The 19435-nt window shown below is 34.6% G+C and overlaps 1 protein-coding gene across 1 annotated transcript; it reads right to left on the minus strand.

Annotated features, from left to right (window-relative positions):
* On the minus strand, positions 1-19009 carry LOC113689107 (uncharacterized). The gene is made up of 4 exons (XM_027206938.1): positions 18680-19009; positions 18431-18467; positions 162-245; positions 1-53 (listed from the first exon to the last, which is right to left on the minus strand). Exons 1-4 carry the CDS (start codon positions 19007-19009, stop codon positions 1-3), a joined length of 504 nt encoding a protein of 167 aa, XP_027062739.1.
* Positions 19010-19435: the final 426 nt, after the last annotated feature.

Consider the following 19435-nt stretch of genomic DNA (forward strand, 5'->3'; position numbering starts at 1 on the left):
TTACAAACGTCTTGCATACCCGGAACCTCCGCACTTCTTACGCAGCATCAAACCTGTGAAATGATATTTTGAGGTTAACAACACGAATCAATAAAAATGCAACAATAGCAAGTTTGTAAACAATGCACTTTGAGTCCTGTTATTGCTCAGAAATATCAAACCAGCGTCTTTGCAGACCCTACAATCAACTATCCCTGTTTCCATTTTCATCTTACCATCATTGCAGAAGACACATTTGGTACCACCTATCGTCAATCAACAAAGAATAGTTCATCAGGTACGGGGGAAATAACTACTAACACATAATGAAAACTACCAATTATCAACAAGTATCTGAAATTATCGTGGCTTCAGATCCAAAAGGACTACAAAGATTCACAGAAGTCTTCAAGCCAAACAAGAGTGTGATTACATACTCATTAGTGACACTAACATAATGCGATCCATTTATGTATACTAGGAGGAAAACACCACGCGATGCGAGGTGTAATTGTTAGGCTCGATAAAAAATGCCCAGTTATTCAAATTTATATATTAAGTATGAAAAATTGCATAAAGGTACAGTAATATCTTTGCGATTTTGTAATTTTATTAAGAGTGAAAATAAGTAATTTGTTAAGAAAATATAATAAGAAGATTACCGAGATCATTATGATGTTCCTTGTTTCTACATACAATGTAAGATGTTCCTTGTTTCTGCGTAAAATGTGAGATGTAACATGTTTTTGTATACAATGAAAATAGAACAAACAAAAAAGACATAATCAAGGCGGAGCAAAGTCTTCTGAACGAGATCTAAAATTGATACAAAGTTGAGACCAAACATAGTTCAGCCTCTGCCACAAAAGTTGCCTAAGGATAACCACACACAGATGTACATAATTTGTAGATATAGCAATAATCCTTTCAAAAAGTTCTAAGCAATCTGTCAAATCTAGAATGGCAAATCAAGAAGGCAAAAAGTATCAAGTTCGAGTTGTACAAAAGTTGAATAGTATGAATTCAACTTAATCTTGTTTTCTTGGTGGAGTAGCTGTCCATATTTTAAGAGTCATCTCCTATCACATTATCTGTATCATCGAACTTTTTAGCGAGTCGAAGGCAAACTTTTGAAGAACCATTGGCTTCTCCTGCAGTCATGAATTTTCCTGCAATTTGCTTTTAGGAAAAGACAAATGTGTATTACAAGTTGAATTGAGTGTTCATATTCTTGGAGCTGAGCTCCACAATCTGAGCTTGATGGCTAAGTGACAGAGTCATTTTTTGCGCTACCTGCTAACTGGACAGAAGTGGCAATGTCATTAGTTTCAGAATACTATATCACTGTGTAGTGCTACCTTGCATCTACTAATTGTGTTTGCACTGATTTGATATGTACCAAAAACATCTTTGTTTTGAGTCACTCATGAACAAATTCAAGACGAAGCTCAACATTCTGTGAGCAAAACTAAAATATGTCAGGTAACAAGTCCTACAGAGAACTTGGAGCTTTTAGCAAAACCACTACAGAGCCTTATCAAGGACAGAAATGCTCCATAGCATCCCTAGTGTTTCTTACTGTTGCTTCTCTAAACACTCGTTACATGATTTCTAAATACTATTAAGATGTGATAGTGACAAGGCTCCTGAAACCTTGTAGCAGAATGTTATGTTAGCGGCAAAAAAGGTTGACAGAGCATGTATGATATTACTAACAAAAAGTTACCCGTTTCATGTCAAAGTAAATCATATCCACTCTCCAAGTGTATAATATTAATTCAAAATTGCAAACTGACATTCACAGGTTCTACTTTGTTGTGTACTTGGGGAGTAATGGAGTAATTTAATCTTAGAAACCTCAATAACTCTGACCACAAACCAATCTATAGCTAATATTCCCCCAACTGCTAGTTGGTAACATTTATCAGAGAGTAGAAATTATTGTATATGAGACAAAAATAAAGGAAATGTTACCACTGCCAAGCAGGCAATGCAGATTTACTTTTATTTAAAAGTTTAATATTGCTCAAAGCAGTAGTTTTTGTAGATACAAGCCTCTCTCACATGGCAATGTCCAATCAGCAGGCATTTAATGGAGTACAAAATGTTTGTTAATATGCTAATGCTTTGTAATTTTTAATGCTTTGTTAATGCTTTGTTAACATGGCATTTAATGCTTTGTTAATGGCAACAAAATGTTTGTTAATATGCTAATGCTTTGTAATTTTTAACTTAATTGTTTACCTTAAAAGATAAGCAGTTGAACAGTACATGTATTATATGGCAGGTTAGAATACATCAGCAATTGTAGTTGATTACACATCCATTTATGCTGGACTTTTTGCATGATATCTGACAAAAAAAATCAAAACAAAAATACTGATTCAACAACTACCCCTTTACCTAGTCTTTGAGGCTCAAACTAAACGGCAACTAATAGTCAAATGGCATAATTAATCGCATGAAACTTTGATTTTTACCTAGCTATATTTCAGTTTCATGAACTTATTTTGGTCTACAAGTTTTCTGATGATTTCATATTGGAACAAACATAGCTACACCCAAAACGGAAATTCCTAAGAAGTTCAACTCCCAAAATTTACATCTAAGCATAAAGTAACAAAATATATACAAAACAGGTTAAAAAAAATCTAGCAGGATAAGAAAAGAATGCTAGAAAAACTAACCTCTATGTAGGAGCAGCAACTGACGGCAGAACTGAAGCACAGCTAAAATTCCCAAAACAAAATGATGCTGCAAAAGTTATTGACGTTTAAGATATGAGTTCAAAGTTTTAGAAAAGGTAGTAAAATTTGAAAGTTGTTTTAAAAAAAAATGTTGACATTGGTACTATAATGTTAGTTCAGACCTCACTGTAAGTTGTTAGTGTTATAGAATTAATACCACTTTATTCTGCTTCAAAATTATTTCCTCATAACCATTATTTCATCTGCAATTTTATTCTTTGTATACTAGTGAAAAATACAAAGGCAGAGACATGAACAAGAACCAAGAAATTGATGATTTCAGTTATTTTGAAAAACCCAAACAACAAGTAAACAGGAGTTGAGAAATTTGAGCAATCATTGTCAAGAAACCGTTAAAAATTCCTTGCCTTCCAGTAAGGACGATTATCAACAAATATATGATATGTGATAGACTTATACAATATCAATGTTAAGCTGAATTCCACAAATTTTTTGAAATTGCTAGCTTTATAAGTATTTAAACATCCTAACAACATAGAGCTCTAATCAAAGATACCCACAAAAGATACTAAAGTGCATTCAACATCAATAACCTTCTTCCATTTGTACATCCTCAGCCTTATGAAACCAGCAAATAACCAAAATCATCACTTTACTCAATCAATTTACATGGGTTTTACAGTAAGACCAGGGGCATACAGAAACTTAGCAGAACAAATCATCATAGAGAAACTTAGTAGAACAACCAATAGGCATTGACAAAGAGAGAAACAACAAGAAAGCAAATAATAAGCAAGTGTAAAGTGAAAGTCAATCAAAGATATTCATCTTAAAAATTGGTCTTAAATTTTGTATCAGGGTTGCTCCTATTTAATATTCACAAAAATTACATGAATTACTTAATTTTTTGCTACTACTTGTTTAATCAAACTTTTGATATCTATTCTATTCCCATTAAAAAAATATTGATCCAAATCCAACAAAGAAGACCCCAAGATGGAATTTCACCCACATGGCCATAAAATGTTGCCCAAAAAGTATAAAATAGCTGGCTGCAAAAAGGCAAAAAATGTCAAAATCATTACCAACTAACTAAAACAATTTAAGAGAAACAACCAATCCACACTCTTTTACTCTGAATTTCTTGATTGTGAAGAGTTTCTAGCAATATCAAAAGGAAAATAAAACTTTCCAAGAATATGAAAAAACAAGTTAAATTATTTCACCTAACGAAAAAAATCATAAGTTCCAATGCAAGGGTAAACCATAGAAAGAAAAGGAAGAAACTTTTGAGAGCTAAAAAAAAAGAGATTATATGAACAATCATGAAAAAATGCTTCATTTCTCTAATTCTTAAAAATCCATGGAACCAAAAAGAATGCTCTTTGTGAGCTACGAATTCAACAAACATTTTTGGAAAAAACACACAATATGGTTTAAAAGAAAAACCTGCCATCAGTTGTTGTTCATTCTTCTTCAATCATATAGCTGCCATTAAAGAAGATGCAAACAGGTTTAAGAAGACCCAAAAAAAGGGGAAAAAAGAGCTGGAAAAATTGATTAAAAAATAATCACACGGTGGGTAAAATGAACCTTTGAGGTTAATGTTTTCAGTAAAACATCTGGAACCATAGGGAAATATCAGAACCTCCATTAAATCACCATTACTTCCTCTTCAATTTTCATCATCTTTTTTCACATTAAAAAAAAACGCAGCCATTGGTTGGGATTTTTCCCTTCAGTTCAAAATTTGTTTTTCCTTCTTTTTTCCAAAGCTTCTCTAGCCTTTTGTGTTTTTTTCCCTTCTTTTTTAATTTCATATTTTTTCCTTCTCTAGCCTATTTTTTATTTTCTCAAGGGTCCTGGCCAAATTTCATCTAACCATCAAAGCAAAAACCTTACCATACACCACCAAAAGGTCAGGAACAAATATTAAAATTATCAGCTTTTAAAAGTTTTGTAGTAAGGAGATTTTTTTCGAAGTTTCTAATCTCGTTTTCAATGATTCACATGAACCAAAACCATATGAGAAGGAAAAGAGAACACAAGAATGGAATGGCAGTATGTGTGTGGAAATCAACTGCTAAGTATCATCAGCTAATCAAACACATGGAGCACTAATAATCTAGAGACAAACCTTTGTAGAAAAGCCCCTCAATCAAGTCTTTTAGCAGGGGATTCATTCCATTAGGGATATACAAGGGGTTATTAACAATCTACGAAAAGTGCAAATCTCCAATTACAAATAACTATAGAAACCAGTAAATGAACAAGGCACAAAAAGAATAACAAGCATTCCTGTTTTTTACAGGACATTTTTACGTGAGGAGGCAGTGGGAATACATTATCATGCGTGTGAACCCAACTACCAACATGTCAACAACTTTGGTATGATAGGTTGAACCTAATTATACCCAAAAAAAGATGTAAATACATAGGGCCAAGTACTTCTCTAAGTATGCAAAAATGAAGCCTCAGGTCTAGCATACTTCAGCATCAATCATACAACTACCTAAACAGCACTCTGGTATGGTAAAAATAGGAATCCCAGTAGAGCAGCGAAGTTCATTGTTATCATCATAAAAGTAAAAGCAGGTTAAGAGAACATAACAAACCAAAATTAAAATGCAAAACTATAAAATAAAACAACAATCACCGGTCACAAAAACAAACCCACCATATTGCTCAATAGGAGATCCTCGCAATCCAACAAAATTGGAGGGTTATTTCTAACAAAGAAAAGATATAAAAAATGTGCTATAACAAAAACAAAGACTATTTCTTACTTTATTGTTTGGCATTTTTTTGGTCTAGAGAAAAAAAAATTGTCTTAATTAATCTTTCTTATGTGCCTTACTGAAAGGCATTTATAGGTGTGCACAAAACCACCTCAATGGAACATGATCAGGCATTCTGGAAATTCTTCAACAACCACACAACAAAAATAACATTTTCAAATTCTGTCTTTCTGGTGATAACTGCGCATGATATACAAGATGAAAAAGCTACAGTCAATTAAGTGGAGCTCTTATAGAGAGGAATATACAACAACATCCAGATGTCAGTGTGCAGGCATAGACACATAGTTCTTCTACCAAGTAAGGATCCACCTTAATGTAAAAATATTGCGAAAACTGCAGTGCATTACCTTAACAACCTGATTAAAACTAAAATCACCAATCTTCACAATCCCAGAAGCAGCTACCAAGAGATTATTAGCTGTAATATCACCATGCACTACAATCTGTGAAATTGGAAAGAAATTAGTGCAAAACATTAGAACATTTTAATGTTATGCAAACGATATAGAAGACAAAAGCTTAGGTTAAGTTGAATACGTAAGACATCATAGGAGAAAACAAATGGTCATTTTCTTCAGCAAATTATAGGCACATAAGTAGGTGAAATAATTTACAAGTGCACTCAAGTTTTGAGACTTCAATCTTACCAGAGTCTTAGATGAAGGTAAGAATACCATAAACTATCTACAACAAAACAACATCAAGGAAAAAAATTTCCTAAATGATTCAAATTGCAAAATTATTTGAGGTAATCTATAAGCTTAAGTAGCAGTCCGTCAAAGGGGAAGACCTTTTATTCCCTTATAGGCAATGCAATAATTAAGGAGAATACAGACTGTAAAACCATGTAAAACGCACAATTGGCAAGGGTAGTCTTAACACAAGCTAGGATACTACCGAATAATAAGAAATTTTTGTGATTACATCTCTAACAGACCTTAATCGGGATGCAACAATATGCATCGGCAAGTAGAAGACAAAAATGGAAATCCTATCCCTTACAATGGTTGGTAGTGAACAAAACTAAAATATGATCATCAACTATCACTAAGAAGCTCTATTTTGGATGGCTTTGAGCTCAAAACTACCACAAAGAAGATTAACATCTACTTCATGCACAATGCATTAGCAGTCAAAGGTATTTCAAAGCATGTCAGAAAACAAAAAAAAATCGATTTTAGTAGTTTTTCATCAAATAATTTGTGCAACTACAAGTATCACAACAAAACTTAAAAAAAAATGGAAAAGTTATTTCTATGCAAGGGAAGAATAACATTGTAATGGATTGGACCAGTTAGTTAGCTTAGAGTAAAGAAAGTGAACATATAAGATCAATAAAAAATGAAAAGTCCTTCTCTTACATTTGCATGAAGAATGAAGATACATCAAACCATAAATTATATCTCGAAAATGCTTCTGTAATGTACTTTCTCTAAGACCATTAGGCGAGCCAACAACTCTAAAGGGCCATTTGCCTTCCACATACTCCGAAACTTGAAAAGAAATATGTAGAAGTGGTCAACCAAACTACCCACATAATAAACATAAACATTCAGACAGAAATTTATAACGGCAAAGAAAGATGAAGAGCAAGTGCTTTATTTCAAGAACACTAATATGCTTTTTCTAGTTTCTTCCTTTTATTTTGTTCCTTTAAAAGGAGAGGGTTGGAGATGCAGAGGGGGTGAGAATACCCATTTTTAGAAAATAACCTTATGGAACCTAACTTCAAAAGGGAAAAACAAAATTTACAAAATCACTTGAGGATGGCGGGGGAAATTTCCAAATAATGTACTTTCAGCATCACAACATCACACAAGGGGAAAAAATTAGACAACTAAAATCGTAAATAATAGGAGAAAAAAGAAGAACCAAAACGCTAATAAAGATGCTCAGGAAAAAGGAAGCAAGAAGAGTTTTTGAAGCAAAAAAAAAAATTCCAGATAGTATTTTGATTTTGTTGTCGTCCATCAGAAAGAAAAAAACTCGTAAATAATAGGAGGAAAAAAACTAAAAGACTAATGAAGATGCTTTGGAAGAAAGAAGCAAGAAGAGTTTTTGAAGAAAAAAAAAGTTCCAGCCAGTTTTCGATTTTGTTGTCATCCATAGGAAAGAAAATGAAGAGAGAAAAACATGAGCTTTCTTCGTGATGAAGAACAAGGACAAGATGAAAGAGAAAGTAAAGGTTGGAAAGAGGAAATCAGATGGCAAATGAAAGGAGTGAAGAAAAGGCGTGCCTGGCAGAGAAAATCTCGAGCTATTGTCACCGAAAAGCCAGGAAGCAGGTAACCTTCTCCAATCAATCACGTCACGTCTGTGTTTTCCAACAAAAAAAAAAAGTGAAGGACCACTAAACTTGCCACCAATTCCATTTTGCCGCGTGAAGTCAATCACCTTATGTCACATGGGCAAACAACCAAATATTACGTGGCTAGGTTCCTTCACTCTACCACTGGAAACCAAGTAATTTTCGAATGAACACTCTCCAACAAATCACACGTCACCACGTCAGCAACATGAGCACCCTCTTGAGGAATGACATTCTCCCTTTTATATATTTGTTAGTTAATAACAGGATTGGAAAATTTTTAAAATGCATTGAGCTACATAAATTGTTCAAGGGCAATAATTTAGAACTCATAAAGAACAAGTAATTGGTCAAATGGAACCAAAATAAGGGAATAGCTAAGGGGAATAACTCATCCAATACCACTATACTTTTTAAGAGTCTGTGGGCTGCAGAGCAACATCACCACTCAAACATTCCAGAAACAACACACGCTTTGCCTAACTATCCCAACTTGCTCCCACCAGTTAATCTCCTCTTGATATATTATGATCAAGTACGTATACCTTGTAATATAGTTGATGCTATCAGGTCATCTGATTTCAGCTTGTTCACTTTCCCGGGTAGTGCCTCAGTATACCATATGGCACTTAAATGAATTTGCCTTTACTTTGGTGATGGAAGCTGTAAGTAAGAGAATTGAGATGATTGATTTAGGTAGACTTTGAGATGGTGGTTGAGAAGTGTTTCCATGTGTCTGGCCACTGGCACATATGTGATTGGACACTTGAGTTTGATAGACATAAACAATAAGGCATATGACTTGGTGGTTCATATTTGAACTTTGTCCAAAAATAAAGAGGGCTAAGGGAAATAGGATCGTTTGATCTAGAATCTATAAAGAGCCATCTCATAGGGCCAATGTCAAAATAGGATTCCCTATGTGCTTGTTGAAGTCAAACTATGTACACCTGGAACAAACAGACCTTTCTAATATTCTATTTAGGTTTATGAATCTAACTGGAAGTTTACGCTCATAAAATATGTTGTAAAATATAAGTGTATTTCAAAAGTTTTGTCCCACATCAAAAGATGAGAAGGATTGCTTTCTCTGTCCCACATCGGGAAGTGAGAAGAATTGCAGTCTTTGTCCCACATTGGAAGTGAGAAGGGTTGCACCTCATTCTAAAATCTATAAATAGCATCCATTCCCATCTCAAAAACTCGCCCCAGCAGCTTCAGTTGATACCTTTCTGATAGCTGCTCTGACTATCTCTCTCTCTCTCTTTTATTTCTGTCAGTTTATACCTTCCTGACAATTATGTTCTCATCTTCTCTCTCTATATATATTGGTTTAATTTGCTAGTTCTGGCCCTTCTCGTTTGCAACAAGAAGAAAGCTTATCTTTCTTGTTCGCAACAAATAGAAGAAGGCTTGTTTAATTCTGGAGAAACATTTCAATTTCATGAAATAATTTCTTAGGACAGTGCTACGCACGACTCAAGCAATAGTGTTAACATTGTTGTGGCCATTTCGACAACAATCTAAGAAACTATGGCTTCCAACAATGTTAACACCTCGCAACCTGCATCAGGATCAGTTGCAGTCGCACTACGTTTGGCTAAACCTTTTCCAGACGTATCCAAAATTGAAGTTTTTGCCAATGAAAACTTCAAAAGGTGGCAAGAACATGTGCACTTTCTACTCGATATTCATGGAGTAGCCTATGCACCGACAGAAACACAACCACTTACAACTACGGATGTCAAGATGCAAGAATCTTGGCAATATGTCAATAAGGTATGTCGGCATACTATTTTACAAATTCTTTCAAATGTGATCAATGAAAATGCATCTTCATCTACTTATATTTTTTATTCAATTTCTTTATGGCATGCTAGATTAGGACATGTTTCTGCAAGTTATATAAAGAAAATGCAATCTAGTGGCCTAATTTCTGGTATTAATGATAAAATGGACAAATGTGAAATATGCGTAGAAACCAAAATAACAAAGAAAAGTTGTGTAAGTGTCCAAAGAGAAACTGAATTATTAAGTTTAATTTACACAGACTTAGATGATTTGAAACAAACTCTGACTAGAGGAGGTAAAAGATATTATGTTACCTTTATAGATGATTACTCGAGATACACTAAACTTTATTTACTAAGAAATAAAGATGATACTCATAATGCTTTTTTATCCTATAAGTCTGAAATAGAAAATCAACTGAATAAAAGGATAAAAAGAATTAGATCAGATAGAGGAGGTGAATATTTAGCCTTGGATAGCTTCTGTGAACATGAAGGTATAATACATGAAGTAACACCACCTTATTCGCCACAATCTAATAGCGTAGCTAAAAGGAAAAATAGAATACTAAAAGAAATAATGAACTCCATGTTAGTTAGTTCTCATACTCCTGATAATTTGTGGGGGGAAGCTATTTTATCTGTTTGTCATTTACAAAATAGAATTCCACATAAAAGAACGGGCAAAACATCTTATGAGTTATAGAAAAATTATAAACCTAATTTGAAATATCTAAAAGTGTAGGGATGTTTAGCTAAAGTGTTATTGCCTGAATCTAAGAAAAGAAAATTCGGTTCTAAAACTTTTGATTGTATGTTTATTGGATATGCTAAACATAGAGCTGCATATAGATTTCTTGTTTTAAGAAATGATGTACTTGATTGTAATACAATCATTGAGACAAAAAATGCTGAATTTTTTGAACATATTTTTCCACTGTCTAATAAAATTTCTCATGCACCTGTTAAAATAAATAGAGAAATTGTGACACCCCCACTTCTACCAAGGGCGAACCCAAGGGTATCCGCAGAACGCCTACCTAGCTCTCGCCAGGACTCGAGACAAATCAATTCAAACTTAACAATATATAACAATTTATACCAGTCTAATAAGGAAAAATCGCTTCCATAATCGAATATCCAAGTCTTGTACCACGAGTTCAAAATACATCCGTTATCCAATTCTTACATCAGGATCCAAAAGATACATCAATTCCCAATTATATACAATAGCCAAAATGTCTAGTCAATTACATTTGAAACCCTAATACAAAAGTACATCCAAAGGGTTCCAACGAGTTTCACTCCATCCATTCCTGTTAAGGAAAACAAATCTACGGGGTGAGCGAAACGCTCGTGAGGCCAAGAAAACACACATGCAAGCACGTTGTCCAAGTAACATTCCCAATATTCAGGAGCTATTTTCCACTTGTTTCGCCACGGCTCGATCCGATACCCCCTCGTGATGACACTCCGTTATCCGGGTGGGTATTTTATCCGTAGAAACTTCACTTATTACTTCCTCCGGCCAACATTCCACCCTCTCGGATCCGAAACCAAACACGCACGAAAAGGTGATACTCGTCGAGTATGCCACACGAGATCTCAAGAGATTAAGTTTTGATTTTTGAACACGCACGAAAAGGGCGATACTCCACGAGTATGCCGAACAAGATCTCAAAAGATCAAGTTGTATTTTGTTACTCTCTTGGTTTATCAAGCTTCTCGACCAAGCCCATGCCGGCTCGAGTTGCAAGATTGGCTAAGAGAATTGGGCGTCCCCATAGGTCGAGGAGGTTCACTCCACCCGACAACAAGACACGCACGACATACACGACACGCACGGCAACACGACATGCACACGAAAACGAGTATATTTTAGTCGACGAGATTCACTCAATCGACTTTGAAAACCAAGTTAATACAAGTAAAGTTCAAGTAAAGGAGAGCGAGTGCGATAAAGTACACACTCATCTCATCAAGTGATATTCACGTATATAAGCAGGTAAATCAAGTAAACACGACAAGTCATGCACTTGACACTCACCAATTCAAAAGTAATTGAGCGAGAAAATCTTTAGTTGTCCCCTCCGGGATTCTCTTCAAGACTCGCTTGAGCACCTGAAGCAATTAACAAGTATTTTTCACTCACAATCATGTATTAATCAAGAAAGGAGTTACGCTCATTTGGACTAGTCAATACCTCAAACCAAGAACCTTAGCCACTCAAAATAAAGGTTCAAAAGTGAGGTTTTATTAACACAAAAAAAAACTGATTTCCTTCATGAAATCAAGTTTAAAGCGACCAATTATCATCAAGAAGGAGTAACGAGTTTTCAAAATTTCCTTTTCGAAGAAATCGGCAAATTTCAGCTTTGCGCGTCAAATTTAGAAAAATCAGATCTTGCACTCAGTAGGTCCAAAATTAGAAAACTTGGTACCGTTGGAAACCTCTTAGAAAGTACTAAAAGTTCTTAGAAGACACTTTTCCATGAATCTAAGTGGAAGGCATTCAAAAATGGGCATGAAGTTGCTGTTCCAGAACACTCAGAATTGAGCCGGGGTTGGTTTTTCGCTAACTTTGGAAATTCGGAAAAATTCACACGTTGCGAGCTAGCCTCTAAAATTTGTAACTCAATTAGAGGTGTAAATAAGGTTTAGGACAGAACAAGTAGATTGAGAATTGGAGTTTCGAACACCGAAATACGGTAGCTCAAAGTTAGGAAAATTCAAGTCTGGTGAACAATTTCCAGATTTGAGTTTTCAAAATTGGAACCTTCGCTAAGAGTCAAAACGAACTTGGATTGGTATAAAATTTTGCAGTATGTTACTCCTATATGAAAGGTATCTCTCTATCAAATTTCAGGGAAAAATACCCTCGGGAAGGTAGTTAATTAATCATCCAAAGTTCCGGAAAATTTCTAAGGCAATCTGTCTTTTGACTTTCATTTCCCAATTCAAATCGTTTAACCAAGAAAGCTATCCAACCATGGTTTATTTGTGAAATAAAGGTCTAAGATACATCCATGATACCTTTGGTAAGTGTTTAGCATCAAAAACTTCAATTAATAAGATCACTCCCGGGTTTTGTCCCAAACCAGTCCAAATATTATGGTTTTTCCAAAACAGGGCAGTCCTCTTGTTTTGGTCACAACTCAGTCAATTTAACTCAGAATAGGGCATGGTTTATATCGTTGAAAAATACATTCATAGGGCTATAATATCACAGAAGAAATCATCAAAATTTGGCACCCAACTAGTCCAAAATCGGGCATCAATTTGCTGCCTTATCACTTCATTCCAGTTGAACAGAGCAACAGGACAGCGATCTTAAAACGTTTGGTTCGGCTCACTCACAAAGAATCAGAACGTGTATTTTATCTCAAATTAAAGCCTGCAATGTCTAGTTTTCAACGCCACCAACGGGACGTGATTTCGACATCCGAGGACGGAGTTATGGCCGAAACACCACCGCTGGTCAGAGCCATACGTGAACAGTTTCCAGATTTGCTAGTTTCACAAAAAAAATTCGTTTGCCCAACCAAACCTCATTATTTTTCAATGAAATTTTTCACACATCTAATACATTATATAAACATCAAATTTAAGCCATTAGATCATTAAAAATTGGCCTTAGAATGGCCGAACAAGGCAGGGGCAAAATCGGAAACTTTTGCTTCTTGCACCCAATGAAGTTTCTATCAATTACACACCATTAATCCATCATTTTAACCACTAAACCAACAATATATCCACCATCAATCATCAAATCAGCAACAACCCAAGAGTGGGAGTTCATAGAGCCTACTTTCACATTTTTCCAACAATATCAAGTCATCTACTTACATGCAAGTACTTAGAGATGCATATCTACTATTATAAATCAAGTTTACGGTGATGGATCATGTTATACCTTCTTAATGTATTAGATCAGAATTTTTGGCCCTTGAAATGCTCCAAGAAACCGTGATTTCCAGCACCCTTTTTTCAGCTCAAAATGATCTCCTAGTTTTAAGCTAAGTGTGGTGCAAGTTTGGTTGAATTTGGAGATGTTTTGGTGGTGGTTTGAGTAAGATTTGTGAAGTAAAATGAAGAACAATGGAGCTTAAGAGAGAGAGAGGGCTGGTCGGCAGTCTTGAGAAGGAAGAGAGAGAGAGTGATCAGATTTTTAAGCTTCCAAGAGAAGATACTAACTTGTGGCCACAAATCAGCCATTAGTCAACTCACATTAGGGGGCGTTTGACGCGATTAGGGCTCGATTTCTCGTGCGTTTGGTTCACTAGTGCACTAAACCTCTAATGCATTTATTTTCATGTAAATATTATTCACTCTTAATTGTCCCAAAATAATGGTCTAAAGTCCCTCAATTAAGCGCGCGCGTGAAAACGCGTATTTCCAATTTAGGCGTGATAAGGTGAAACGTTCGAGAAATTCTTATAACGATCGTACCACTAACTATCACTTGAGTACTTAAACCTAAATTTACCTATTTTAAGAACATTGTACATGTCTCCAATTTTCCGAGTTTAATGTACTCTTAATTGGCTAAAATTTCTCAAACACGTTTTCACTATTTTCATTAATCGAGCTTCCAAAAATTAATTTTTGAAACGAGTCACTTTAAAAACATAATGAAGCCATAATTCCATGTATTTAAGTCTAATAAGGTTAGAAAATAATATTCGAGGCAATTGACCAAATAAATAATTAAATAAGCTCGAAATAAGAATTTAAATAAGAAAATTTTTGCGAGTCCTCACAGAAATAACCTCTAATGAGGAATTGAGAAGGAGTAAACGGCCAAGAAAAGAATTTTCCTATGGAAATGAGTTTCAAACCTTTCTTGTTGATAATGATCCTTTAACTTATTTTGATGTTATTTCTTCTTCTGATAGCAAATTTTGGAAAGAAGCAATTAAAACTAAAATTGACTCTATTATGAAAAATAAAACTTGGATTTTGGTAGATTTACCACCTGGTGCAAAATCTATTGGTTGCAAATGAATTTTTAAAAGAAAATATAATCCCAATAGCTCTATTGATAAATACAAAGCTCGTTTCGTATTAAGGGATTTTCTCAAAAATAAAATATTGATTATTTTGATACATTTGCACCGGTAACAAGAATTTCCTCTATTCGTGTGTTATTTGCTTTGGTTTCTATTCATAAACTTTTTGTTCATCAAATAGATGTCAAAATAGCCTTTTTAAATGGTGATTTAGAAGAAAAAATTTACATGATCCAACCTGAGGGATGTATTATTTCTGGACAAGAAAATAAGGTTTGTAAATTAACTAAATCTTTTTATGGCCTAAAACAAGCTCCTAAACAGTGGCATGAGAAATTTGATCAAGTATTGATCAAAGACGAATTTTCGTCTGTAAAAAGTGGATAAATGTGTATATGTTAAAATTGTAAATGATCAATATGTGATAATTAGTTTGTATGTGGATGACATGTTTATATTTGGTACTAGTCTAAATATTGTCAATAGTACTAAAGAATTTTTGTCTTCCAATTTTGATATGAAAGATATGGGTGAACTTAAAATGATATTGGGTGTTAAAATCATAAAGAGAGATGATGGTATAATGTTGTCATAAGAACATTATACAGAGAGATTTTAAGAAGTTTGAAAACTATGATGTGACACCCGTAAGCACTCCCTATGATGCTAACACTCAATTAAAGAAAAATAATGGCGACCCAGTCGCTCAGTCGAAATATGCTCAGATTATTGGGAGTCTGATGCATTTAATGAATTTTACAAGACTAGATTAGTCTATATTGTATGTAGACTGAGTAGATATATTCATAATTCCAATCGTGAGCATTGGCTTACATTGGTCAGACTAATAAAATATTTGAGAGGTACCATAAATTATGGTGTTTTATATAGTGGATTTCCCACTGTACTAGAAGGATACAGTGATGCTAATTGGATCTTTGATTCAAATGATACAAAATCCACTAGTGGTTATGTGTTCACCCTTGGTGGTGGTGCAATAGCATGGAAGTCAGCCAGCCAGACAGTCATTGCTAGGTCAACTATGGAGTCAGAGTTTATAACTCTGGAGTTGACTGGTTTTGAGGCTGATTGGTTAAGGAATTTCTTAGCCAATATTCCTTCAAATAAGGGTTTGTTGCCTCCCGTGCCTATACATAGTGATTGTCAAACGGTTATTGCTATTGCTAAAAAGAAATCGTATCTTTGTAAAAGTCGACACATGAGATTGAGACATGATTTTGTAAAGCAGCTGCTTAGAGATGGAATTATTTTCATTTATTATGTGAAGTCAGAGTTGAATTTGGCCGATCCTCTGACTAAACCCGTAGGAAGAAAATTGATTCTTCAAACTTCAAAAGAAATGGGACTTCGACCAACAAGTTGCCAATAGAGATGGTAACCCAACCTATGTAATTGGTGATCCCATGAAATAGGTTCATATGGATAATAACAAGTCAATATTGATGGTAAAGCATTTCAAATTTAAGTCCCTCTGGAGATAAGTGTTTTGAGTAATTGTAAGGATGAGTTAAAACTCTTAATGAATTCATATCCTATTAGGGAGGTGTATTTAAAGCAATACGCACTTAATGAATTCACCAGAGTGGAGTGGGGCCGCTCATATAAGATTCATTGGTCAAATCTTTAGAGCTCTCATGAATAACCAGGCAGGCGCACCGCCTAAAAGCGCAAAACCGCGTTAACAAATTATAGGTTGCAATGTTATTGATAAAATCTCTGTCATACATCAAGAGTTATTGGTTCATAGAAATTTATATTTCATCAATAATTCTATAGGTCATGTTTTATCAATCTAAGTTTGGTTCATAGACCAAAAGACACTAAACGAATTACATTTCACCCAAATAAATCCAGCAGATTATTTTCTTATCTTTTGTCCAAAACCTTTTGAAATAGGAAGGAGATTGTTGTAAAATATAAGTGTATTTCAAAAGTTTTGTCCCACATCGAAAGATGAGAAGGATTGCTTTCTCTGTCCCATATCGGGAGGTGAGAAGAATTGCAATTTTTGTCCCACATTGGAAGTGAGAAAGGTTGCACCTCATTCTAAAATCTATAAATAGCATCCATTCCCTCAGAAACTTGCCCTAGCAGCTTCAGTTATACCTTTCTGATAGTTGCTCTGACTCTCTCTCTCTCTCTCTTTTATTTCTGTCAGTTGATACCTTCCTGACAATTCTGTTCTCATCTTCTCTCTCTATATCTGCTGGTTTAATTTGCTAGTTCTGGTCCTTCTAGTTTGCAATAAGAAGAAAGTTTGTCTTTCTTGTTCGCAACAAATAGAAGAAGGCTTGTTTAATCCTAGGGAGACATTTCAATTTCATGAAATAGTTTCTTTGAACAGTGCTACGCACGACTCAAGCAATAGTGTTAACATTGTTGTGGCCGTTTTGACAACAAAATATGCTCCAGAACTTAATCCTTTATCCTTAGAGCCAAGTACATAACATATTATTTGGAGAACCTAAAATTGCCCAAAAAGAAACCAAGTGGTATTTTGTCAATCACTCAAAAGCAAGTAATCAAACAGCAATCCAGTATAACTCATGCAAACGAACATCATAGAGGATATTAAACTAGTAAATTGACTTAAAAACTCCCAAATCGAATTGTAGCAGCTTTATTTTCATTTTGCTAATGCTTAAGAAAAGGTGAAAAAGAGTTACTTAAATCCTGTTCAATTAGCAATTTGAAAGGTCAAGGTAGGTACGACTTTAAATACCATCTCAAGGATTTTGGTACTAACAAGGGACAAAGTATGATCTTCATTCTTGACCTTCATCTTACACCATCCTACCCATTCCTCACCCTTGGAAATTAGTTTCTGAAGCCTTGCAATGTTGGGTTGTCACTTTGATTCCACATGGTGCCTCTATCAGTCTATTTTTGCCAAAGCAGCAGCTCAGGCAATAATCTGTTGAGTCAATTGAAGCTAAGCACCATCCAAGAAAGAGAGAAACATAGTCTTCTTTATGTACCAAACGAATTCCTATGAATTTTGTAAATTGGAATGTAATCATTCATACAGTCTTAGAGCTAAATAGCTAAATTTTCCAATATGGTATCAGTTGGAAATTCGTGAATCAATTGTACGTCAATTCCTCAACTTAAAGATGCTCATTTTGACACTGTTCTAAAAGCATATATCTAATTAATACAGACACATTTTTGAACGAAGTAATACCAGATTAATATTCCACAATCTGCACTTGGGAAGTTTATTTTCAATTTCACTGTTTCTTTAACAGACTTAGGAGACTTCTTCTCATTGGACATAGACTTTTCATATTATGGAAAAAGTAGAACTCTAGGCGATAAACCTTTAAATCACATCTGGTTAAAAAGATTCCTGAAGAATTCTACCACCCTATTTTCTTCTTCTCTTTCTTTTGTCCTTTTCTAATCAGAAAGCAAAAGAGTCACTTCTATTTTGACGTTGAGGTGCTTGATTTCCACTTTTCATAGCCAAACACACAAAACATGCCAACCAAAATCTATAGTGATCATCAGTATTGCTCGACCAGAAAAAAAAAAACTTTCACCTTTGTGGGAACATCAAATGAGACGTCAGAGAAAGAGAGAGATAGAGAGAGAGCATGTCTAGAAACTTAACTTTTGACTTAACTAGATTTATAAAATTTCCTGCCAATCTGCATTAGATTTTTTGTGCATATAAATGAAAATGCCAGTTTTAATACAATAATGTAAAATTACACATAAAAATGCACTTGCAATCTAAATACAAGTTGATTATGTAGACTAAATGCGTGCATAATAATGTATAAATAATTTCGTTCCGAGAAAAAGAGATTACCATTTCCAGCACACTTGTCACAAGGAACAGGATCCCCCTGCATATACAAAACCACAAAAATAATAGCTTTTTAGCAAAAGAAATAAAAACTGTATGCTTATAATTTCAAGCTGCACTAGATAATCCTAAAGCCTGAAGAATATTTAGCGTTAAAAAAAAAAAAAGAACGACCCTTGCCCAATAAGCATATGAAGCCCAATCAAGCAGAAACCACAAAAAGATAACAAATTTATTCAACAAAAAGGCAACCTTGAGGCCAAGAAATAGGGAGAGAGCAGTGGCAGCCAAGACACTAACAGTGGCAAGAAAGGATTGGGCGTCAACAGGGGGCGTATCAAGGGCAGTGAAGAGCAAAATTGGATGCTTTAGTGTTGTAGTTGTGGCAGTGGAGTGTTGTTGAATGAATTGGAGCTTGGAAGAACAAGAGGAAACTGAGAAAAGAATTGAGATTTCTGAGTTTGTAAGCAATTGAGTGTGAAGAGAAGAGCATACAGTTATGGGACATAAAAAAGATGATGAAGTTGAAGAAGATGATGAGGGAAAAGAGTGGAGCGAGGAGTGAGCCAGTGATTTGCCCATTGAGGGGATATAGGCATATGGAGTAAGATCAAATTTGTTTGTGGAACTCAGCTTTTCTTTGCCCTCTAAAATCAGCTGCTTCACTGCTTTTTTTCATATTTACCATTTTTGTATGTTGTTATTTCCTTTCCTGCATTTACGTTGATTCACTTTTTTTCTTTTTTTCTTTCCTTTTCCATTGTTGCCATTTGGTTGGTGTTTGAAGAGAATAATGCAAGCATTACATAGTGATAAACTCCCACTAAAGTCTATTCTAAATGCATGGTGAAAATTATTTGATCTACGTATTGAACAAGTAGTAGCTAGAAATTTTTTTCTACCTTTCAACCTATAAAAGTCTTTTCAGCTCAATAAGCATTCTATTAAAAGTTTGGCATAAATTATAAAAAGAGAGAACGTAAATAATTTAAAGCTAATTTTTAATAA

Source organism: Coffea arabica, chromosome 1e, assembly GCF_036785885.1.
Source record: "Coffea arabica cultivar ET-39 chromosome 1e, Coffea Arabica ET-39 HiFi, whole genome shotgun sequence".
Lineage (NCBI taxonomy): Eukaryota > Viridiplantae > Streptophyta > Magnoliopsida > Gentianales > Rubiaceae > Coffea > Coffea arabica.